Source organism: Pelobates fuscus, chromosome 3 (genome assembly GCF_036172605.1).
Source record: "Pelobates fuscus isolate aPelFus1 chromosome 3, aPelFus1.pri, whole genome shotgun sequence".
NCBI lineage: Eukaryota > Metazoa > Chordata > Amphibia > Anura > Pelobatidae > Pelobates > Pelobates fuscus.
In genome coordinates, this window is record NC_086319.1 from 335448490 (window position 1) to 335475046 (window position 26557).

At 41.8% G+C, this 26557-nt stretch overlaps 1 protein-coding gene across 1 annotated transcript in view; it reads right to left on the bottom strand.

The window, feature by feature from the left end:
* Positions 1-26557, bottom strand: part of ATOSA (atos homolog A) — a 73401-nt gene that overhangs the window by 15875 nt on the left and 30969 nt on the right. The window contains exons 2-4 of the mRNA XM_063449064.1: positions 11675-11859; positions 6379-6581; positions 4789-4914 (exon numbers count right to left, since the gene is read on the bottom strand). Coding sequence (XP_063305134.1) covers positions 4789-4914; positions 6379-6581; positions 11675-11859 — 514 coding nt within the window. The remainder of the gene's footprint in view (positions 1-4788; positions 4915-6378; positions 6582-11674; positions 11860-26557) is intronic.

The window sequence follows — 26557 nt, forward strand, 5'->3', positions numbered from 1 at the left end:
CATATGTCTACCAAAATACTCTGCAGATGGCCTGCCTACACCAGTCATATAGAAATGCAAGAACCTAATAAATTATCATGAGATCCAGATAATGATTATATATAATATTACAGCACACTGTAAAAAATAAAACCAGATTCAGACACAGGAAACTATGTAGAAACAAATTAGATAAAAGTGTATTTTTGTTGACAGATGCTTTAATGACTGTTGTCCTTTAAATTCCTACATCAAACCGAAATCATAATATTAAAATGGAGTTGGTTTTCCACACAGGTTATGATATACAATTTAATCATCCCACTGAGTAATAAAGTGGAGAAAACGTACAGATTAAAAATAATATTTAAATAAAGATTTTTTTCTGTTATGTTAAACCCCTCCCCCCCCCCCCAAAAAAAACACACTATAGCAATGGATTTGAACTGCATTAATGAAAAGTGTGGTAGGCACCCCATAGTGACTAGCGCACAGCCATATACTTGCCATTATGAGGGCATATATAAATAACCAAGTCCATTTCAGTTTATATGTAGGAGTTTAAAGGACAGCAATCATTAACTATCTAATCTGCTTTTACATTGCTCCCTGTGTCTGAATCTGTTTTTATACATTTTTACAGTGTGTTGCAATTCTCCTAAAATGCTCACGTCTGGCTCCACCTCCTTGACTGAGATCATCAAAATTGATTATTTCAGCCTATCCAGTAGGAAAGCATTGGGATGCTATTGCACATACGCGACAAAATGTCATCTGTTCAGAGATGTATTGAATCAATGCATTTCCATGAGTAATGTTCAGCGTCTCCGCTGAACGTCAATGCTGCACATTGTGCAGCACTGACCCAGGAAGCACCTTTAGTGGCCTTCTGAGTGACTGCCAGTAGATGTGTTACTAGGCAGTAATGTAAACATTGTCTTTTCTCTGAAAAGGCATTGTTTACATTAAAAAAACCTGCAGGGACATGCTAATGCCACCAGAACTTGTTTTATAACTTAATGAAAGGTAAAGATTTTTTTTTTTTTTAAATAATTATTACTGAACTTTATCTAGCTGAGCAAAAAGCCATGTTGGGTCAGAGTCTATTGCTACATGACTAACCGCTGCTCAATCTAACTTGCCTGCTGTTATGATTGATCCGTGTGAACTTGCACCAGGTGGAAACTTCCATTGAGCAGCAGTTATAAGCAGTATAATCTGACCAAACATGGCTGCCAAGCCAGATAAAAGGAAATTTTCTAAAAATATTTTATGTACATACATGTTAAAGCACACTGGAAAAGCACAGACACACAGCACACAAATATAAATATTCTCAAAGTCATCTTTAATTTTAAATTCACTTTGAAATCTCACTTTAGTAAATAACCATGTAAGTTCCATTAAGTGTAAAAATTATATTAACCATGTATTTCATAAAAGAATGGAAAAGAAAGAAACACAAGCATTCTCTGGGGGGGGAGGGGGGGGGGAGAGAGAGAAGAAGATAAAATAAATAAGAACATTCTCAGATGGAAATTTCAGGCGAAATCAGATCATTGAAAGCATTTATTGTTAAGCAACTTTTTGATTTCATTAATTAGCCTCCGAAGTTTGTGACAAAAACATAGGAATAGTGAGGTTTTATGCGGAGCAGCAAGTGAAAGCGTGTGCTACGTCGATAGATAGGGTGGGATAACATCTCTTGAACATACCGTGCACATTACAGATAAGGAAAACTGCTAATTTGGCAGCCAAAAGGACATAAAAGGGGCAAAACCACCATTTCCTGCCAATGTATGGTGCTGCCTGTATGTTGATAAGAAAGTGTTTTTAGTAAAAAAGACATGGCATTTTGATCACAGACTTTAAAGAAATGAAGTCAGTGATGGCTGAGTGCAGAGCAGATGTTAAAAACAACATACCCACTATGGCTGACACTGGGTAAACTAGTTCCCAACACCTTAAGGTGAAAGTTTAGGCATCACTGGACTAAATGTTTGTCCAGTAAATTAACAGTTTGATAACTGGATTACTCATTTGTCACTTAAACATGACCCCCTCCTTTTATTAAAATAAAAACAACCATTCAAAGTAAAAATTGCCGGTAGTCTTTTTTACAACTCAACAATTGCAGTGGAGTCAATAAAAAGTATAAATTATGTGACAGACAGATGCCTTTCACGTAGCTGAAGCTGCTAGTGGCAGTGCAGACTGGCTTCAGTTCCCTGAACGGATACTGAAAAGGTTAGTTTTATAGCTGGCCCCCCCGACATAAATTAATTTTGTTTCACTGTAAAAAAAACAAAACCATACTTCTCAGTTTATCTTTACAGTCACATCAAGATCTTTTAATTTGTATATAAATGTGCTTTTTAGTTATGATTGAATATATCAAAAACTCAGACACTATAAATGGGACCATTCAGTATGTGTTCTAAATGTACAATTATACACAGGCAAAGTCCTTCATTAAAAAGTTCTTTAAATGATGTCCGGTTTATGAGTTGCTGTCTCTTTTTTTTAAACAAAGAAAGAAGGAAAAAAAAAAACTTAAGCCAGTCTTCAACAGTTCAGCTGTTAAATAAACTACAACTCCCATGATCCTTGGTGGCATCCCCTGTAAAGCTACAGGTTACCTGTTAAGATGAAACAATCACCAGCTATATTATGTAAACGGTGACCGATAAGAAACTTACCATGATAAGTCCCTGGGGTAGAAGTGAAGGCTAGTTTGGACGCAGTGTGTATTTTTTCCTTTATAAGTGGCATGTGCTAGCAGGAAGGATCACTTATACTAATTATGCTAGGACAGCATTTCCCAACTTCTGCCTTCAAGGAAAACTGACAGGTTAGATTTTAAGTATGTCCCAGAACAGGAACAGGAACTTAAGCACACACTGAGTCACTGGAGCCCAGCTGGGAAATACAATAAAATTCTGACTTGTCGGTAGTCCCAGAGGACAGCAGTTGAGATGCACTGTGCTAGTTGCATGAGAAGATACAAAGGCACAATGGCTCTTTTCTACTGCTGAAAAATGTGCCCTGTGCTGCATAGCCTCCTATACAGGACTGTGTCTTGGGCCGTGCAATAGATTGCTGCAAAGGAAGGCAGAAAATCAGAAAGTAGGGGAGAGAAAAAAAAACTGGAAAAATGTGATATTACATAGCAAAGCATTTAAAGTGAAACCCATTGCTAATACACATAAAATGTTTCATACAAGATCAGATGTTACAATATTAATTCTTTAAAGGAGAAGTTACATTTTATTTAATCAACTTATTCAGGACTGGCTATGGCCAGATTTAATTAATTCTTACTACTGCAGTCACTTTCAAGGCTGCCCCCTAAAATGTGTTGAGAATTCAAAGTGAATTGCAACGTTTAAGCCTCAATAGCTAGATTAAAAACACGCGCACGCGCACTCATATATATTTTTTTGTTTGTTTGTCTAGTTTAGCCTAAAATTTTAAATTCACTATGATGAATTCACTACTGACAATTCACATTTAAGTGAATAACTATCTGACTTTAGCATTAAAGGGGGCAACAAACTGGCATTTTTAAAAGATGGTAACAAATTAAAAATCCACATGTGATGTCCAATGTCAAAGAAATGTCAAAACAAAACCAATTCTAAAAATTGTCTAAAATCACGGTTTTTCTAATATTTTATTTTGTGTACAAAGCGTATCTTATCTCAGTTTGCAAAACAGCACAGGCTTTTGTCAAACCAGTGTGCAATGTACAAACAAGCCAGTATTTAGACATTAGACAATTGTTTCATTGAGTAAAATCGGTGAGAGAAGCCCTGTGTTACATAAATCTGGCAATCAACATTTTCTAAACATTTTGTCTTAAATCCCCATTAGGACAGTCTGACTAATTATAAATAAATAAAAAAAAAAAACCACACAACGAGGAAATGTTTTAAGGGCCATGTAAGCGCTGTCACATAGAAAACAGCACAATGAAGTTGGAAAGCAGGGATGGAAGCAGAATAAGCATTAATACCTACAATTACCAATGTACGATTCACTGACAAAGTGAATCACACTCCCTTAAACTTCACAGAAACATAGTTTACAGACAGATAAAAGGCTCATCTACGCTGCCCTCTCTGCAGAATGTTAGAACTCTAAAATGCGAATTGTTTGAAATTCAAGTTAATTTCAACTTTTAGGCTAAAGTAGTTGAACTGGAAACATTCTCCAAGTCAGCTACTTTCCAGTTCAACTATTTTGGCCTAAAATGTAAGCAAAAATGTAAAAAAAATTAAAAATAAATAAAAATGTAGCAATTACCACATTAAAGAATATTTGTATGAGGGAAGAAATTAAACAAATATATAATTATTAAATTTGTTGGAGTACGACAACAACAGAGGTCTCTGGGAATGAGGGGCTACATCCCCACAGGAGAAGACGTCATGCTTTATCCCGCTCCCGGAGGAGAACAAAAATGTAAAATGGAACTGTACTGCAATAACTAAAGCTGCCTAGAGAAAGGACTGCATTCTTTTTAAATTGCCCTACATCTTTACTGCATTCAAACATGCTCCAAACATGTTTATACTGTGTTAATGCTTACAGTAGCTGTTTCTATGCTTGCTGCTTTTTTAACTTAAACAAAAAAAATAAATTCAAAAAAATTCTAATTATTTTAGGTGTATAATATCTATAGGCAGCAGTGTTTTATTGTACTATATTGCAGACAAAGTGGTGGCTTTATTTGTTAGTTTACTTATTTTTTGTTTTTTTATTTACATATTGCAAAGCATTCATTTTAGCATTTAGTGCACGTCTTACCGGTACAGAATATTGCGAGGTACTGCTCCGTGGGACACACTCAACCAGGCGCTAAGCTGAGAAAAGAAAACAAAGGAACGAATTGCCAGCAGAAGGGTCTTCTCTTCAATGAAGCGATCTCCACTCCTAAAGAAAAATAAGCATCTCGTTACTGCTAAGGGGAGACTACTACTAAATAGTTGAAAAAACAAACAAAAAAAAACACTTTGTGAGAAAAATTTATATAAACATTCAGATGTCATAAACGCTTTAACTTTCACATGATTTAAAAAAAATGAAAAAGTGCTCATTCTTCAAATGTAGCCTTTTCATACACTGCAGGCTACATCCCTAATCATAGTGTTTTGCTCAGGCCTGTCTACCCCCTGGGCCAAAACACCACATAATAAAATAAAAAAGCAGCTTCCCGTCTCATGTTCAAAAGTCCTCTTGCTTTACCGGACACCTTCCAAAACATGATCTCTCTTTGCATTCACAACTTTTGTACCACTATTGCAATACGCCCCAGCCATCTATGCATTCATACTAGATGTATACAGGGCAAGGGACCATATTCAAAGGGCAACTTTACATCCTCACAATGTGAATAGCCTACATAGCAGAGTAATACAAGATCCCAGTACTGTGAAAAGGCTTGCTCTATTCAATAACTTACATTAAATAGGAAAATTCTACCCGAGCGATTTAAAATTAAGTCAATATATCATGGTTAGGGGTAGGTAATAGCATAAGGAAAAAGAACTAGAGAAGGGCTGATGCAGCTTTCTGCAATGGACGACCTCACCTATAATACCATGCTTACTTCTGAAGGCTATTTTCAGAAAGGCAAACACAATGCAGCTCTCCGTTATCAGACGTCAGCAGATAATCACTATTGTGCCAAGGACAATAGAGCTGTGCCCATGAGACAAGAGCGTGATGTCTTCGATGGTGTCGATGTACAGGACTATAGCCAACAGAGTTTGCAGAAAGGTATTTTTCCTGGATCACGCAATCACAGTACTAGAACCCTTTCTAGAGGTATTATGTGATTTACAGCATGCAAATAAAAGCATGCCACACTATCTTTTGCAATACAACGTACATACATAGATCAGTTTCCTGCCATTGTTCTTTTAACCACGATTCCTAGCTGAATGATATCATGGAGCTTAAAAGGATGATGACTCATAGCCATTTACCTTTACATCCAACTGCTGCTCTGTTTTATCTAGTTGTTAGGTGGTTTCTATATGTACGCGTTGACACCAAACCATCAGACATTATCTTAAAGACACAGAACACTTTAAGTGCAATGTGTAAGTTATGTTACAGTAAGCTGGATTTTTTTTTTTTTTAAATCAAATGTAATTTTCTCCAGGAATAGTTATATGCTATAAGCCCACCATTTCTGTCCCAACTCACAACCTGCAGGATTTCCTTTTTTGTGCTAATTAAACAGCTGTATGTGATGTGTGTCAAAGTCAGTGTGTAGTTTCCCTTTAAAATTCTCCATTCAGGTAAGTTCTTTTCACTCACAAATCTACAAGCAATTTATCCAACATCTATTAAACACTTTGTGTCGCCAGGGACTGTTCATGAAAAACGTACTGTCTGGGAACAGGCTCCAGGGTCCACCTCTCCAGCAAGAGAGCATCTTGTTTCATAGCAGGATCATTTAAATCGCTTGCTTCTGTGCTTAATCCTTCATCACTATAGCAACAGTCTGGGAGCAGCATAACCTCAACCATGATAGGAATATTGTTTCTCCATAGATGAGCAACATCAGACCGAGTTTTTCGAGCTTGTTGACACTAGAAAATAAAGGGGGGAGTGGGGGATGATAATTTTAAATTTGTTTTACATTTTGTTTTCTGTTTTGCAAATTCTTAATTTTACATAAACAGTTTCTTCCATAATAACATAATACATGTAACATTGGGATGTGGACTGAATAGGTCTTGTAAATATTTAATTTTGGACTTTTCTTGCATAGTGCCTAACACTTTATGTAAATCTCCTTTTGTGGCAAGAACAAGACTGTGCCAGGCACACAGTGTGTGGTCACATGGTGTGGTAATGAAAGCCTAATATGACCTTATTACACCTCGGCTTCAGTGTTAGGTCACTTCTCAGAATATAAGCTCAACACACAGGAAGAATGAAACTGGGTCCATGCAAAGGGCTATGCAAGAGTTAATAATACATTTATTTGTTGCTCTACCTATGAAGAGACATCCAACTGACGTGCACATTTCAAAGTCCAAGGGAACCGTTGATTTTTACAAAGATAGGTAAATAAGACGAGCTAAAACACAGGGTTGTCTATCAAAAAGGAACAGGAATTAACAAACTGTGTCACGGCTACAAACCTCCATCTGTAAAGAGTTAAAACCAATTGGACAAACCCAGAGGTCTGTTATCTGTGGGGAAAATCTCATAATCTTTACCAGTCAGGGGATAAGGTTATTAAAAGGTTAGTGGTAACAATCATGTTAAAAGGGCATGTATCAATCAAGGTTTTATTATTAATAAGCCAAGAGAGTGAAAAGGAGAGAGAAAGAGCCCCTCTATCTTCCAAATGCAATATATATATATCTGCTTTGTGTAGCCATTCCTTTTAAAAATGAGAAGGGTCAACCTGAACACTGTAAATCAACTGCAATTACTCCAAAAGACATGGTGCTTAGAACCCTCAGAGCCAACTCCTGTCTGAGAATAGCATTGAGTTGTAGAAATAAACAAAGATCCTGACTGGGGCGGTCAATCAGAACACTTAGCTCCTGGTTGCCCTATATAGATTTTGCCCCTATTGTCTGTGCAACAATAAGATTCTCTACAGCAGACCATGACTGCACTGCGCATGCATGCGTGACATCACAGTGTGTCAGGGTATGAGATCTGGGAAGCAACAGTCCTGATCTCATACCCAAAGGGCTTAGAGATGCGTCTTGAAGCCACACTTGAAAGCATTCAAACTATTGAAATAAAATGTTTTGCGGGGTAGGACAGAATGTACTATAACAACTTCAATAACAAGAAATTATTATTTGCTAAATAATGAAAATGTATCATTTTTTTATTTTAATTCACTCTGGGAGTACAGATTATTTCAAATGATGTGATAACATTATAGCTTTAGGAAAAAATGTTTGTATACCTAACAGTATTGCGTTCCTTAAATATCTGTAACACATGAAAGATAGACAATGGGACCCATTTAGGAGAAAAGACGCATGCACAGTTTGGTTTTGTTCATGGCTTCTTTCTCTTTAATAAAAACAGCTCTGCAGCACTTAATGAATCCCTGGTGCAGCACTAGAATCAAGTGTAATAAGGGGTATAGAGGTCAACTAATATTAAGTAGCCCGCAGCACACTTCTAGATAGAGGATATAAGATTGGGGAGGAGTCAGTGTTCCAAAGAACAATATTGGCATGGCTTGCTTATAAGAAACATGTCATGTTTAACCCTGTCACTACAGGCTCTTTCACAGTAACTAGATGTAGAGCTTAGAATATTTCCATATACAAATACGGCAGAGAGACAGCCCTATATTACAGATAAAGGGTCCATATATTCTCAATAAAGGGGAGAACTTAAAAGAAAAGGAGGATGTAACAGGATGTGGTGGGAAGGGAACAGTAGAGCTGAAGGGAAACTAGATGTTTAGTTCTCTCGAATTCTGAAGATAGGATTTGAAAACTTACTATCAGGATGTAGGCCAACTCTGAAAAACAAAATTTTCTGGGAGTGTAATAAATAGGGTATGATTTTTTTTTACTAACTTCTGACATCATACATCTATCCTCAAAGTTGTCTAGTCAAAGTAGTGGCATCACCAATTAAACATAATTGTAGAAAATAATCCAGGCACTCCAAATTGTTCCAAAAGATAGGCAATTTATTGGACCCAAGAGCCACACAATGTTTCGACCCCTTAGGGCCTTTGTCAAGCTTGACAAAGGCCCTAAAGGGGCGAAACGTTGTGTGGTTCTTGGGTCCAATAAAAATTGCCTATCGTTTGGAACAATTTGGAGTGCCTGGATTATTTTCTACAATTATACTTCATACATGGTCTCTTTGGTACTGGGACTTATCCAGCAGCACCCTGAGATTCCAAGGCGAAGGGTTGAGTGCAGTTCCACCATCTATATATCACCAATTAGACAGACATGGAGGAGAAAATTGCTCAAACATGCATGTGTTCTACATGAGGGTTAAATGACAGGTCAAAGTGCAAGGTGAGCAAATGAAGGACACCTAGAAAACATGTTTTAGAACAGTGGTTCTCAACATTTGTTGACCACAGTACCCATCAATGAGAGAACATTCCCAAGGCACATTTATTTTTTTTATCTTTATCAGCGGCTTGAAAATTTTACATTTAATTAAAGCCTTACTAGAGAGATTTGCATGCTTGTGGCCAAATCAGCTTATTAGTGTTGTCACGTGGTATCCCAATTTTAAGGAGGACACATGTCAAATAGAATTGCCATCATCAACATTTAAAGGGTTAGTCCAAGCACCATGACCCCGTAAGTGATTTAAAGTGGGCATGGTACCTGAAGACTGTATGTGCAGCTTTTTGCTGTGAAACTCTGCACATACAGAGTTTATTCCCTCTGCTGCCAGAGGTGTAATTGCACCTACGCAAGAATCATTGGGACATCATTAGCCAGACTGGCACGAATGTCAATACTGAGCATATTTTGTCGGCGCACACATTATGCTGGTGACAACCAATGATGGCACAGAGAAGGGCAGTGCTGACAACAGTTGACCATGTCCTCCCCTTGGACTTCCCACCCAGACATCCATCCCCCTCAGGCTCAGCGAACGGGAGTGACTTCGAGAGAGCATCAGGAAGAACTGGGGCTCTGCGCTGGAATAATCAACATTAAAAATGGCTTGAGGGCTGAACGCCCTATCAAAAAAGACTGGCAGCCCCACGGAAGCAGTACAGGCGACCCTCCTGCAGCAGATCCAAGCAGCATACACCACACGGAACCTGCTGGGATACCTACTGCGACTCCCTTAAGGCTCAATGTTTACCAGATAAGACTGTCAACCAGTTTGCTATAAGCGATGTCTATGTTTTTCTTGAGTTCATGTTATTTCTATGAAAATCTCTCAGAGCCAAGATTGTGTAGCGAAACTCGCACATAATTAACATTGAGTCCAGTTAGTATAAGCTAGACAGAATTTGCGCAGGGAGGCATATCTTCTTAGTAAATCTTATCATCAACCTGCCTAGCAAGCCCCGATAGCGCTCAAATATTTCAACCCACTCATGTATATAACTGTTACACGTATAAGTCACCTAGTTAATATTCTTTTTTGTCTCTCCACCTAGTCCAACAGGTTTTTTGATTTTATTTTTTGCAGCATTTATTGTGCATCCTCTTCTCCTGCCACATACTGTTGATGAGCTGTGCAGTTGCTGGATACGCTAACGCATCTTAAGCGATGTTCTTAAAGATCCTTATTATACTGTAGTAACTAGGCAGCTTTAATCATAAACGGTACTATAAATCGGGTAGTATACTTAACGCTAAGTCACAGTATGATTACTTATCGCCCAGTTATGCCAGTCGATACACCCCATGGTCCTACGCATGCTCATCTTAGCAGGTCCTATTAGTCTGAGATTTTTGGCGAGATGTATACTTGCACCGCTAATGGGGTCTCACTGTGTCTAGCTTTAATCTGTCACAAACGTACGTTTGACTATATTGTTATTTTCCCTTTTGTTTCTTATTTTTTTGTTCTTATTTTTTCCTCCTAAGTACTACAAGAGGCCTGCAATTTTCAATATGAGCACCAGTGTGCTCATCTATGATTATCGAAGTTAAATGCATAATTATTTTGACATGTCATATTGCAAGAATGAGCAAGTTATTCTTAAGCCATGTTTATATCCAACCTGATGTCAAACCGTATGTATACAAAAACAAAAAAAAAGTGCATTGTTTCTCTATTCCCCACTGTAACTAATGTCTTGAAACCTGCATATGGATTGCCGTTGGGGTACCATATGTATGCCTGTGATTAATATATGCACTGCAAAAATAAAGAATTAAAAAAAAAAAAAAAAAAAAAAATGGCTTGAGGTGTAAACATCTGAAATAGGTCTACATGGCACAAAGATAAAAATCACAGCAGCAGGGAGCTGAAAAAAAAGACCACAATCACATAATATAAATGAACTGTGCTGTCTAGGTTTTCCAAGTGAAAAAAATTTTGCGGGACTACCTGCCAACTATAAAAGCATGAGCCATTTAATAAACCTGTGAATACTTCCCAAAAGGCTACATAATGAGTCCTGCTTTTATGCAGCAATTGAGTCCCACTGTATCTAGGTAATCGACTAAAGTGCATATTATGCGACATGATGCCATAACAGCTAGAGGACTGTCTGTACTGGATTTCCTTGAACAAAAGGAGAAACCCAAAAGTCAATAACCTGAGTGGCTGGATGGATCAACTAGTCTATTATCAATCTATAAATTGATCTTGGTAGCAATTAGAGTACTTATGCAGATAATTCACAGATTCCACAACAGATTAGTGAGAGGTCAATTTTAGAGGTAAGGGGGACAGTGGTTGGCAATTCAGGCTTTCTACCAACATTAGCCGCAGACAGTGCTTCTCTGATTTAAATGCTACCACTGGAGAATTAGCTTAGTTTAACATGAAAAGTCATTTTTGGAAATGGTTAGATTGCCTTACCCCTGCCCCCTAAGCTCTGTAACTATTTTTAAATATAGCAATCTGACCACTTTGACATGTTTGAGTCCTTTGCACAACCCTGAAATGTATAACCCTTCCTCTTCATAATCAGCACAAGGGGTCAGAGGGTATTCTGTCTTGCTAGCCAGTATTCAACAGGGCAAGATACACATACCGGTGTTAGTTTATCACTGCATTCATGCTTATCAAGCACTGGCTGACTTGACTGTGCTGGAGGGCAGTGGAGACCTTCTGTCCTGCCTTTCACAGAGTGTTCTGGTGTGCGACCTTCTGTAATCAGTAAAGTAAGGTACACCAAGAAGTCCTCCGCCTCGTACTCAAAGAACTCATCCATGGAGTCTACAAAGAAAGAAAGACACACTGTAATATATCAGGCATGGTTCCAGCAGCAATGCAGTTACAGGATAGCATTTACAAAGGAGAACTTTACCTTCTTGAATACGTTGTGGCAATATGTGAGCATGCGACTATGCTTCATGGAAAGAGACAAACCAAGTGAAATAAAACAACTTTCTTCTCTGTGAGCATGGAAAGTCATTTTGTATTCACAGTAAGACGTAGCTAATGAGCCTTTGTAATCAATCTTTTGTGACAATACTGGCTTGTAAACTGTAACTACTTTATAGCTCTCACAATAAATTTGTCAGAGAAGGGGATTACAGATTGACAGACATAAAAGATTAAAATACAGTAAGTAAAAAGGGTGACCTAGTAAAAAGGGTGACCTTTCTTTCGTATAATCATTTACGCTTCATTTAAATCTTATGTTAAAAAGCAATGAACTTGCACCTATATAAGTATATATCTTATTAGTGCCAAAGAATACGTAGACACTTTATTAATAATCATACGGCATTTCAGCTCTAAGCCATAAGCCAAACTGAATTTTGTAAGGATCCTCATCTCATGGATAAAACGGATCGGACTTTCAAAGTACAGGGGAACCCGCCCTTTCTCCAGAATTAACACCATTTAATAAAATACAAATAAGGTCAAGAAACAAACACTATTCCAATTTACCACTGAATTGCGTTTAAAGGAGACTTGTCACTTACCAGGATTTTTAAAGGAACACGCAAAGAACCATAGGCATTACAGTTCACTGTAGTAGTTTTGGTGCCGGGGGTGCCTTTGTGTCGGCCATTGCAAGTAGTAATAGCAGTTTGACTTTTTACCTGTGGTTTGTTGGGCACCCCTCCCCAACTATACTACAAAATTTAGGAGAGCCGGAAGCACCTAAGCAGGTGCTTCAGATAGATCTCCTAAGCCAAGTGCTGCAGTGCAGGACTTAGCTTATTGACTGAGAGCAATCAGCACTGCAGAGCTTAGCTCAGGATAACTAAGGGAGTCAATATCCTGACTCCTTACACTGGGGGGGGGGGGGGGGAGGGGAGAGACTAGAGGGCACAGCAGGCATAAGCACTGCAGAAAATTGTAGTGGTTATAGAGCTTAGAGTGTTCCTGATATTAGGTTTACTACCAGATATTCAACTACTATGTATTTATAAGGTATGAAAAATAAAATGTATGAATTAAACATCTTTATCCTGCAATTTGGTACCCCCATCCTATCTCCCCGTCAATTTTATATGCTCTCTTCCTTTTCACCTACCATTCAACATAGAGAAAGTGTAAAGAAGAGGATAACTGAAACAATGATTTGAAATGTTTGGGCTAGACATGTTAAAGCAGATCTGTCAATTTTGGGGTCTCCGTAATGACAGATCCAGTGATGGTCTCAGACCATGGAATCCTCCATGGAGAAAACGTGAATCCCATAGCCACCGTTTGTGACAGCTGCTGGGATTGGACAAAAAGGTTTACATAGGAGCTCCTCCTTTTGTGTACATTAGGCTTGTCCAGAAGTCAAACGTATTCCCCACTTCCAACGCAGTCTTAATCAGTATTTTATAATAATGATATATTTTTGAAATAATAAATGCAACAAAGCCGCTTATAAGTTTTAGGTGATTGTCAATGTTTTATTCAATAATGTACATTTCAGAGAAGTGATCGTTCCCCTTTAACTGACTGCCAGGAGCAAAACACAAAGCTTATAACACGGATGGAAAGGGAGCAAAGATGGAGGCGTCCATTTGTACGATAAAAAGAGTGTTGATTTCCACATTTAATTTTCCAACCTTTCAACTAGATATTTGTTAAATATAGCAAATACAGTATAAATATTAGAAATGATGTGAACTGTCAAGCTTCCCTTTATGGCTGAATGCAAGAATTTTAAAACACGGATACTGGTTTTAAAAACAAAAATTCAAGTGATGCGGGTCCTTTTAATTCAAGAACCAAATCAATAATTAAGGGGAGTATTAGCTAGCTTTATTTACAGAGTGTGAAGAGTATTAAACTAGGTTTGTGCTTGCTGAATGGATTTCTACTTTGTGACATGCAGACAACCAGAAGGACAGAGGTAGTGAACGTGAGGACAAATGATGAAAATAGTTTTCAAAAAAATGTACAGGACAAGAAGTAGTAGTTTTGTTAATGTTAATATATATGTGTTCAGAGAGTTAGGGCATTAATAAATGAATATATAAATATATATATTTTAATTAATTTTTTTTATTATCTTTTAATTTTTTTTCAACGTCTTGTTGTGTGCAGGGAGAAACAAAAGAATTCATAACAAAAACAAAACAAAACAGTAATTACAAAGAAGCCTTTGTTACTGTACAGGCTCCGGTCTGAGCTAGTACAAAGATTTTATAGACAATCATCAGAAAATTAGGCAGCAGCTGGCATGGCTTCTTATGCATTACACAATGATGCGTATATTTGCAGCTCTAGAATCTAATATGTTTCTTAGTTTCATTTTACGTACAATATTTTTGGCAGAACATTTCATCCACAACAGTCAAATAATTACAACAACATGGGTTATAGGTATGGTGTATTCTTATACTAGTAGAGGTTAGAGGGGCACTGTAGTCACCATAACCACTCCAAATTAATGTAGTGGTTCTGGAGTCTATAGCCTGTTCCCGCAAACGTTTCGATATAAGAGAAAAGGCAGGGTTTTCAATGCTGCCTAGTAACACCTCTAGATGCTGCCACTCAGACGGCCACTAGAGATGCTTTGTCATCATGGGCAAGCTAGTGTTCAGCATCTCCACAGAGGCACTGAACCTTCACAATAGAGATACATTGATTCAATGCATTTTTTTGAGGAGATGCTGACTAGTGCGGTATTTTGCCGTACATTCTCCATAGCCTAGGGCAGTGATGGCGAACCTGTGGCACGCCGTGCCCTCTCTGTGGGCACGCGGCCACAGGTCCGCCATCACTGCAGAGTAGGCACCTGTCTGCCCGAAACGGCAGGCGCCTACTCTGCTTCCGTGTCGGGAGGCAGGGGAGGGATCTGTGATGCTGATCCCCTGTCCTCCCGCGCGATGCTGTGTGGAGCGTTACCATGGCAACGCTCCACACAGCATCGCGCGGGAGGACAGGGGATCAGCATCACAGATCCCTCCCCCTGCCTCCCGACACGGAAGCACTGCCTGCCACCACCGGACCACCAGGGATGACGGTACCACCACCGGACCACCAGGGATGGCTGTGTCCCCCCCCCCACTTCATTAAAGGTAAGAAGGAGGGAGGGGGGGGATACTGACACACAGCACCCCTACCCCCCCCAGAAGTACCCTTACCCCCCCAGCACCACCCCTACCCCCCCCCCCCCAGCACCACCCCTACCCCCCCCCCCAGCACCCCTACCCCCCAGAAGTACCCTTACCCCCCCAGAAGTACCCTTACCCCCCCCAGCACCACCCCTACCCCCACAGCAGCACCCTACCCCCCCCCACAGCACCCCTACCCCCCCAGAAGTACCCTTACCCCCCCATCTCCCCAGCACCACCCCTACCCCTCCAGCAGCACCCTACCCCCCCCACAGCACCCCTACCCCCCAGAAGTACCCTTACCCCCCCAGCACCACCCCTATCTCCCCAGCACCACCCCTACCCCCCCCCAGCAGCACCCAACCCCCCCACAGCACCACCCCCCCCAGCAGCACCCTACCCCCCCAGCAGCACCCTACCCCCCACAGCACCCCCCCAGCACCCCCCCAGCAGCACCCTACCCCCCACAGCACCCCCCCACCCCCCCAGCAGCACCCTACCCCCCACAGCACCCCCCCACCCCCCCAGCAGCACCCTACCCCCCACAGCACCCCCCCACCCCCCCAGCAGCACCCCACCCCCGCCAGCAGCACCCCACCCCCGCCAGCAGCACCCCTACCACCCCCAGCAGCACCCCTACCCCCCAGAAGTACCCTTACCCCCCCAGCACCACCCCTATCTCCCCAGCACCACCCCTACCCCCCCCCCAGCAGCACCCTACCCCCCCCAGCAGCACCCAACCCCCCCAGCAGCACCCTACCCCCCCACAGCACCCTACCCCCCACAGCACCACCCCCCCCAGCAGCACCCTACCCCCCCAGCAGCACCCTACCCCCCACAGCACCCTACCCCCCACAGCACCCTACCCCCCACAGCACCCTACCCCCCACAGCACCCCCCCAGCAGCACCCCACCCCCCCGCAGCACCCCTACCACCCCCAGCAGTACCCCTACCCCCCAGCAGTACCCCTACCCCCCTCAGCAGTACCCCTACCCCCCTCAGCAGTACCCCTACCCCCCTCAGCAGTACCCCTACCCCCCTCAGCAGTACCCCTACCCCCCCACAGCAGTACCCCTACCCCCCCACAGCACCCGTCTCACACACACACACACACACACACAGCACCCCCCCCCACACACACAGCACCCCCCCCACACACACAGCACCCCCCCCCACACACAGCACCCCCCCCCACACACACACAGCACCCCCCCACACACACAGCACCCCCCCCACACACACAGCACCCCCCCCACACACACACACAGCACCCCCCCCACACACACACACAGCACCCCCCCCACACACACACACAGCACCCCCCCCACACACACACACACAGCACCCCCCCCACACACACACACACAGCACCCCCCCCACACACACACACAGCACCCCCCCCACACACACACACACAGCACCCCCCCCACACACACACACACAGCACCCCCCCACACACACACACAGCACCCCCCCCCACACACACACACAGCACCCCCCCCCACACACACACACAGCACCCCCCCCCACACACACACACAGCACCCCCCCCACACACACACAGCACCCCCCCACACACACACAGCACCCCCCCACACACACACACAGCACCCCCCCCCACACACACACAGCACCCCCCCACACACACACAGCACCCCCCCCCCACACACACAGCACCCCCCCACACACAGCACCCCCCCCACACACACACACACAGCAGCACCCCCCCACACACACACAGCACCCCCCCCACACACACACACACAGCAGCACCCCCCCACACACACACAGCACCCCCCCCCCACACACACACACACACAGCAGCACCCCCCCCCCACACACACAGCACCCCCCCCACACACACACAGCACCCCCCCCCACACACACACAGCAGCACCCCCCCCCCACACACACAGCAGCACCCCCCCCCCACACACACAGCACCCCCCCCACACACACACACACACAGCACCCCCCCCACACACAGCACCCCCCCACACACAGCACCCCTCATACACACATACAACACCCACACGCACGCACCCCCCCCCCCCCACACACACGCATGCACACCCCCCCCACACACACGCACCCCCCCACACACACACGCACCCCCCCCACACACACGCACCCCCCCCCCACACACGCACCCCCCCCACACACACGCACCCCCCCCCACACACACGCACCCCCCCCCACACGCACCCCCCCCACACGCACCCCCCCCCCCACACGCACCCCCCCCCCACACGCACCCCCCCCACACGCACCCCCCCCCCCACACGCACCCCCCCCCCCACACGCACCCCCCCCACACGCACGCACCCCCCACACACGCACCCCCCCACACACGCACCCCCCCCACACGCACCCCCCCCACACGCACCCCCCCCACACACACCCCCCCCACACACACGCACCCCCCCCACACACACGCACCCCCCCCACACACACACGCACCCCCCCCCACACACACACACACGCACCCCCCCCACACACACACGCACCCCCCCACACACACACACGCACCCCCCCCCCCCACACACACGCACCCCCCCCCCCCACACACACACGCAATTGCCGTGTTGGCACTTTAAGGAAAAAAAAGTTGGCATGTATTGCGGTTTGGGCACTCGGGCTCAAAAAGGTTCGCCATCACTGGCCTAGGGGAAAGCATTGGTTTGGCTGAGATCATGAGAACTTATGATCTCAGCAATGGAGGTGGGGCCAGTCGGGCGCAGAGATAAAGTACGTATAATACCTCTTCGGAGTAGAGCTAAACAGTTTAACAATTTTTTGTATTCCTGACACTATATTATGCCTTTAAGTACAGTTGTTTTTTTACCAGAATATATAGTGTTAGAAGAGTTTTTTTGTGTTTTTATTTTTTTTTACTAAGAATATTCTGCCTATTTATAATGGTTCTGTCAAAAAACTCTTTGCACAGTCTCTTGGTGCCAACCAAAACCAACAGCTGGTAATTAGTGGTTAGCGTTCCTATTACCTACCTCAATGGTACCTCATTTTATGGATCTTAAAGGTTGAACATTTAAACTGTTGGGAATAGAACCTGCAACCTGAAGGTTAGTTATTAGCAATTCACAATTTTAAAAGCATTTTCTTCCAGAGTTGAGATTAGTTTTTTACACTTCTATAGTCTGTGACGTTACTGAATCAAAGTGCAGTTTCACAATTTAAAAGCATCGTTTCTACACCATTTAATTTACAGATGATTTTCATCCTGTCCTGTTGTGTTTTAAACCCCACCTCCTATAGACTGTAAGCTCGTTTGAGCAGGGTCCTCTTCAACCCATCGTTTCTGTAAGTTTTTTGTAATTGTCCTATTTATAGTTAAATCCCTCCTCTCATAATATTGTAAAGCGCTACGGAATCTGATGGCGCTATATAAATGGCAATAATAATACTGTTATGAATAATGCCTAGCTGCTTTCTTACTCCTAAATTATAGGGATAATTTGTTTGTTTTTAAATAAATGCAAAGACTGCATAGTGAAAGACAATTCTTACTTTCTTTAAAACAGAAGATTACAGATTTTCCCTACAGCATAATTTACTGACTGAGAGTCCTGTGAATTAGTCAATAATGTATGGAGTAAGAACGGGAACTAGGTTGGTAGGTGCACTGTTGGAGCAAATGTCAGCCTAGCTCATCTACAATGAGCCGAAATGGGGGAGGTGACTGACCACTTTTACAGTATCTGTCCCTTCTCCTCTGGAACAAACGATCACTACAGTGATTTGCCATGACAAATGTTTGCCCTCTGATCAATCTAAAGCACCTGAACAAATCATATCATTTAGTCTGAGTAACTACTATGGATAGTATGGCAAAAGGGTTAACCAGTAAAAGAGGAGGATTGTTTCTGTTGCAGTTACACTATTGTAACTCCCCTTACTCAAATTCTGTGTCACCTAGTCACAACCATACACACGGTCTACCTACGTCACCCCTATAGTCTATTTAAGCAGTGAATAATCACCCAATATAAGCAGATTGCATAGCAGGCAGCAGCTGTTATATTTATATAGCACTGGAGAGAGAGGAGAAAAAAACAGGGTTGCCCTGTAGTCTTGAAACACAATTTGCAATAAAAAGTGTGAGCGCAAAATAAGTCACCATCCTACAAAAGCATATTACTTGGAGTGTAAAACTGTTTAACCTACAGATTGTATTTGTAATGCACTGACATATGAATCAGCAATGTACAATAATTAAACAAAACATAATAGGTGACACATTTAAGCTAGCACAAACAGGCAGTAAAATGGGAATAATGAATCTGATCTGTGAGTGGCCAAAAAAAAAAAGAAAAAGAAAAAAGATCCCTTGCAGTGCTAGCACTACAAATCCCATGATCCTTCAGCAGCCTTTGGGTTGGCAAAGAATCATGGGGGACTAACCTCTAGAACAGCTGTTTGTATTACCATTACACCACTCCCAGTGTAAAGTAAATGGGGTTTAATTAATCAAAATGGTCACATCCACAGAAGTGACAGATATGTATTCCCTCATCCCACAACTAACAGATGCAGTGTTTACCTAAGCAGAGGGGGGCAAAAAAAAAAAAAAAACACAAAGCCAATTTTGTTTTATTTCTTCTACACATACGTGTTATGGACAACAGAATCAGCTCATGATGCACGATCTACTGATAAAATCTGTATAAACACATGTGTGCTTAGAATTTTCTCCAGCAATGCTGCACGTATGCATGTGCCTATATATATATATATATATATATATATATATACACAAACATACATATACATACACACACACACACACAACCTCGTTCTATATATCGATATTATTTTATAGCGCCAGCAAATTCCGTAGCGCTGTACAATGGGTGGACTAACGTAACTGCAACCAGCCAAGTTGGACGCACAGGAACAGAGGGGTTGAGGGCCCTGTTTAATGAGCTTACATGCTAGAGGGAATAGATCTAAATAAATAATAAAAAATACCGATATATAGAACGAGGGTGTGTGAGTGATATTATATATATATATATATATATATATATATATATATATACACACACACACACACACACACACACACACACATACATACATACATATACACACACACACACACACACACACACACACACCTCTTAAAATGTTACTCCTGGAAGGAGAGAACCCACCAAAAAAAGTTTTTTTTTTTGTTTTTTTTTTTAAATAAATGAATACAAAACAGCCCCCCCTCCCCCTTTTGACATTCTACATTAATTTACAGGATGTATATAACCCTTGATAACGCATCCTGAATTTCACAGTCCAGGTCTAAACGCACTTTTGGGGTGTCCAGGCAGTCCACACAGAAGATAAGGTCTTACAAAATAGCAAAACAAATTAGGATTAGAGAGGGTTTTGGATTGCCACAGAAACTCAAAGCACTTACTTGTATCTTGCTCATCAGTCCGTCAATTTGGACAGTGATCAGGAAAATTGTGTTACACATGAAGGTTTTAGTGCAAAATGAATGGCTAAGCAAACAGGGTTTTCCAGTGACTTCCATCAAGTCTAGAGCAAGAGTATAAATTGGGCAGGGTGGGACAAAAGCCAGCCCCTGTGTGGACTGGAAGGCTCATCTCCATGTAAAAAAAGATTTCATGTCTACTGATAAGCTTGTTAGCAGGCACAATACAAACTGAAAGAACATTGTTGTCCATGTAAGCATTGAATGACCATGAGGGGTAAAGCAAAACAAAAATGTGAGATCATAAAGGGAGATCAGAGTTTTAGAAAAATATTAACTTTTAAGCACTGTAACTTTAATTCAGAATATTTAAGGAGCAATTCATATTCTGTCCATTTAAGTTAATATTTATTGACACACACACAAATTAATATATTGACACATACACACACCAACAAGGAGCAGGATTTAGGCTAATCCCTGTAATTAACATGACATAGAAAGTATAGAACTGATCATTAATGGGTCAAAAGTGCATCTGCCCTAAGGGACAATGTGCTCAAGCTAGAATGACTCAAAATGCTACTCAGTAAAAAAAAAAAAAAAATTACTACAACTACTACACATTCCACCTGACCCAGATTCTGTGGGGGGAGTCCTGATTTGGGCCTCCAACTCTGTGGTCCTAGATCTTTAAATTCTGGGACAATTTTTGTTAATGTAGAGGATTTCACGAGTGCTCTTTTCATGGGGCAATCCTCCAAGGCAAGCAGTCATGCTGAGCTGACATGCCCCCCACTTCAGTCACAGTGTTTTACTAGGGATGCACAAAGAGCCACAGGCATTCACCCTCACCCCGCTCCTTGGCTATGAAGATAAAAAGACTGAACCAACATGACAAGCTTTATTCCTATTCCTGACGGTTTAAAGACATTCTAAGCACTAAAACGTATACCTCATATGTGTCCTGAACCAATATGTAATACAAACTAGACTGTTAAAGTTACAGTTCATGTTTAGTACTACTCAAGTTGCCTGTATTACTATTGAATAGACTTCATTCAAATAAATTAATAGATTTAATAAAAAAAAATACAAAGAATACAGGGCTTTGGACTAATGCACCACCCCCCAGAGGACAAAAGTATAGGCAAATCTCATTATATAATTATTGTGCCAAGATATAGGTTTTGGATGTATACTTTGCTGTTGCCTTTAGGACCATTTCTAAGAAAGACAAACCAATTAAAAAAAAAAATAGAATTAAAAAAAAAAAAAAAAAAAAATCATGTTAATGCATTGTGGTAAATAATATGCTGCAAGGGTCTAACGGACTGAAGCAAAAAAGAAAATAATACACAGTTTGTTTCATTGTCCAGGGATTTTGAGTTCGGAGGGGTTTATATAAGACATTAAGCAGGGTAAGGTGGGGGCAGAGACACTAATGCGGGGTGAGTTAGGGGCAGGGACACTAATAGGGGAGGGTTAATGCAGAGACGCTAATGCGGTTTAGTTGCCGGCAGAGCACAAATTGTGGTAGATTAGGGTGGGCTATGGGCAGGGACACTGGTGGAAGTGATATGACAGATACACTATTTGGGGTTTGGAGTGAGACACAAAGGGGGCTCAATACATACACACCAGGTGCACACAAAACACCCAGCTCACACTGCACATATCACACACAGTCTACACACAGCCAGCAGGCACTCACACACCAACTATGAGGCACAAAGGGTGAAATACTCAGGGTTATTGACTAAACCTTTTTAAAAGTTAAATCAGAATGCAAACACTGAGGCAAAAAAAAGTCATGAATTTTCCAGATCAGCTTTTTGTGTCTCAGTTTTTCCATTTGGATTTAATTTGCAAAAATTCAGTTTAGTGAATGACCCTGTCGATGTCAAGAGCTCTAGACAGGCACCTCAATCTGAAATTATTGGACATTACAAGACAAGAAGATTGCTGTGATGGACAAGTAGATTGGGCTACTGATTTAGTCCCTTGGACAAGGAGATTTCTTTTGAATTTCCACACCTCTGAGACAGACACACACACACACACACACACACTAGTTATATACAGTAAGTAAAAACCTGTAATGTAAGGACATTAATGATTGTTGTTAATTTCCTAGTTCTTTTCCAAAGGTGACATTGATATCACCTGGCCTGTTGAGGTGCCTAGAGGCCTGTTTTGGGAACTGCTGTAACAGATCAAGGAGTGTACATTCAAAGCATTAACATTTTACAAACATGTTCCCGATGTGACTCCCCTTACTCTACATAAACATCTACGCTTGCAAGAGTTACCAGTACATATAGAACACACATTCATGCAAATTCATTTCTACAAAGAACATAATGAGTGGGCATCTAACAGCCTATGTTTTATGGGAAAATATTTATGAGTCTACAGACTGACTAAGCATGTTACAAAAGTGCTCTGTGTTACAGTAAAATGTTATGAATCACTCTTGACAAAGAACATCATTTTTTTCAACAACAGTTCACACTACGTTAAAAATGATATAATTACATCCATAAATGCAGCATTATACATATTATACACTTCTAGTGGATCTATGTTACAGGGGTTGCATTTTTCCAGTAAGTTATTGATATTTTCATTTAGCTTCTATGTTATCTTATGTGCCCATTCCCAAAAGGCATTTTAAAGCAAACTAAGAATAAGTCGTTCTGTTTTATAATCGGTCCACCAATTGTTTAAAGACAGACAACTGTATCACTCGTGCTAATCGGTAGAAAATGGATGTATAAAACAAACAGACAAGCATTCAGCTGTAGAAGATGTAAGCTTAACGGAAAATGAGAAAGACCAATAAAACTGAAGCTACACTACTGTCAGTACCACCATCTTCCTTGTGGGGGATATTTGATGATGTCATTTATTTTTCAATAAAACAGAGCACTTCATGTTAACTTGAATGGTCTTCCACCAAAGGGGAAACCCAGTACTCTGGGCTTGACTGCCTATAGTAGCCATTACTCATCAATTAGTAGTAGGCCAGCATCCTCCCTATAGACAATAAACCCGGTCATATAAAACCCTATAAAAGGCACTAAAAAGACTACTGTCATCATTCCTAAAGTCTTCTCCTTTTACTAGGTAGATGCGGCATGCTCAAGGGCCCAGAATGCCATCCACCCAGTTGCTGTAGCACCCTGGTAGCAGGATGAAACAGACTTTCATGCCAGTCGCCTAGAACTATACACTGGTTCAGAACGTGGTCGCTGCTGGTCAAAACTTTACCCAGGTGGCGATTGGACCCGTTTGGCATCTTTTGGACAGTGGGTAAATGGATGCTGTTCAGGGACGTATTGGTTGTGGGGGTTTCTGTATTGGGAAGGGAGTTTTAGGGCTGTGTTCCCCTCTGCACTGACTGGCTGTGGGTCAGACTTAGTGGCACTGATAAGGGAATGGTCTATTGTTATTCGGATCACTTCCTGGAGGGTAAATATACATTGTAAGCTGTATAAAAATGTGCGTGTATTCAATAAAACTGTTCTTGTTTCACCCTTCATCAAGTCTCAGTTGAAGTTTGTGGAAACCGTTGAACAGGCTATACTCGCTCTGGATGTTTGGACGAGGTAGGATGACTAGCAGAAGTACTTGGGCTGAGTGCAGGGAGCTCTGTTGCAAGTGCCCAATTTAAACAATGGTGAGTGCTTATAAGAAAAGTTGCTCATGTCCACAGTAGCTTACAAACTACTCTATAAGATTTTCACTTTATACGCTACATGCCTGTTATCGCCCACTTTAACCTTGGCTATAGGTAGCATTAATATGACAAACTGGTACTTTTGCCTCTAGGAATATTAAATATTACAAAGCAAATGGTAACACTGCTATTTCTACACCATTGCAGACTTCATTCAATAACTTGCCTAACTTATCGGGCATATCATTGTATACAGGCAGAGCCATATTGATCAAAATGGCTGTCACCTTATGGAGTCTTTGCATATTTTGCAAAGACCCCAAATGGACTGCTCTGCTTCGAGTGCTGTGGCCCAGTATTACGCAAGCGGGACACTATAGTCACCAGAACAACTACAGCTTAATGTATTTGTTCTGGTGAGTATAATCATTATATGCAGGCATTTTAATGTAAACACTGCCTTTTCAGGGAAAAGGCAGTGTTTACATTGCCCCTAGGGACACCTCCAAGTGGCCACTCCACAGATGGCCACTGGGGGGCTTCCTGGCTCAGTGCTGCATAGTAGGCAGCACTGCCGTTCAGCGTCTCCATGCTATGCATGGGGACGCTGAATTTTCCTCATAGAGATGCATCGATTCAAGTGCTCATTGATTGAGTTTTTATTGCTTTTAAGAGGGCTAAGTGGGGGGACAAGCCACCTAAATTGTGGCTTTAGCACTATAGGGTCAGGAATACATATTTGTGTTTCTGACCCTATAGTGTTCCTTTAAAATAAGGATATCCGTTATATTTATCAAGTCATCTTATGATTTCACAGGGAAGGGAAAGTGTTGCAGGCCCCAATGAATGAAACCGTGTATTTTATACACAGACCCATGCATTGTGTGAAGTAGCGTACACAATGTAAAACGTTTCCTGAATTGGTGGCAGTAGGACAGGACATAGAACAGGGCACAGCAATATATAAAGAAAGTTCTCAAATATCAGTAATGTCAGTAAAAGCAAGGATGACTATTCAGAAGGGAAATTAGTTAAAAAGAGGGCAAAGAGGAATTAACCTCAAAGGCTGCGCTAATTCTCCACTGGAGATTAGAGAGCAGTCAAGGCTTGAAGTCTAATAATTGCAGATACTAAGGATGCATTGGTGGTGAAGTAATTAATCCATTCATCCAATCAACTTATTCCCCAAGGTATTTACAGAGTGAAACACACTCCGTTAAACAGTAAAATGGATTTTGGGAAGGGGAAAAAAAGTTGAAAAAAGGCTCAGCGTAAAACGATCGTTAAATAAACTCCTGCCATGTCTGGGGGAAAATGATATGTGAAACAAAACAAAGAAAAAAAATACTAAAATGTACAGTATGTGATATAAGTCTCCAAAGGAAAGGTCTATTATCTTAAAACGTAAAAAACTATTTAAAAAATTTTTTTTTAGAAGGTTTTGTTTTTTGCTGGAAGATTTATGAAGCTGAGTGTGAGGTGACTCTTGAAGGGTCAATACAAGCACCATTTGAAGTGAGCCAGGTGCAGGGATTCCGTATGAAAACTGTAGAGTTTAACCTCTCTGCTCCAAAAGTTGTAACTTCAACTTCTGGAGCATCGTCGGGACGTCATTCACCAGCCCAGAACTAGAATTCCAGAGGCCAACGTCAATTCTGTGCATATTGGACGTCTGGTGGCAGCATTCAGTAGTTGCATGCCCCCCACCGCTCTGTGCTGACCATGTCCTCTCTTCAGCCTGCACTCCCTGAAATCAGTCTCCCTCCAGCAAGAAAGAATGATATCAACTGAAGGAAGATTGGGCTGTAGGGAGAACTTGGCCTCTGCGCTGGTACAGAGGTAAGCTCTCATCAGAAGCAGTGTTTCGTGAAAATATTGTATTTTGGTTGGAGTAACCCTTTAAAGTTTTAAACAAGCTGGCCTTAATATAGAAATTAACCTGAAGATTTGCACACACACATTTGTAAAGGAATAAATTGTACTGGGTGGGGGTGTGTGAGTGAATTCCATGTTGTAATAGATCTGTCAGACTGGTAGAGAGAAGAAAATCGTATTTAAAGTTCTGATCTAGGTGTGCAGGACCAAGATCCACAGAAGGGTGAAAGTAATGATGTCCCTTGAGAACCCAACAATGGCGTTATACCTGATTTGCAAACCTTGTGGCATTAGTGAAGCTGGTTTTGAGGTTAGTGCAAGCTACTTTTAAGGCTAAAGCTTTTTTTTTTTTCCAGCAGATTAAAGTGATTGTTTCTTTCAAATTTCTAAAACAG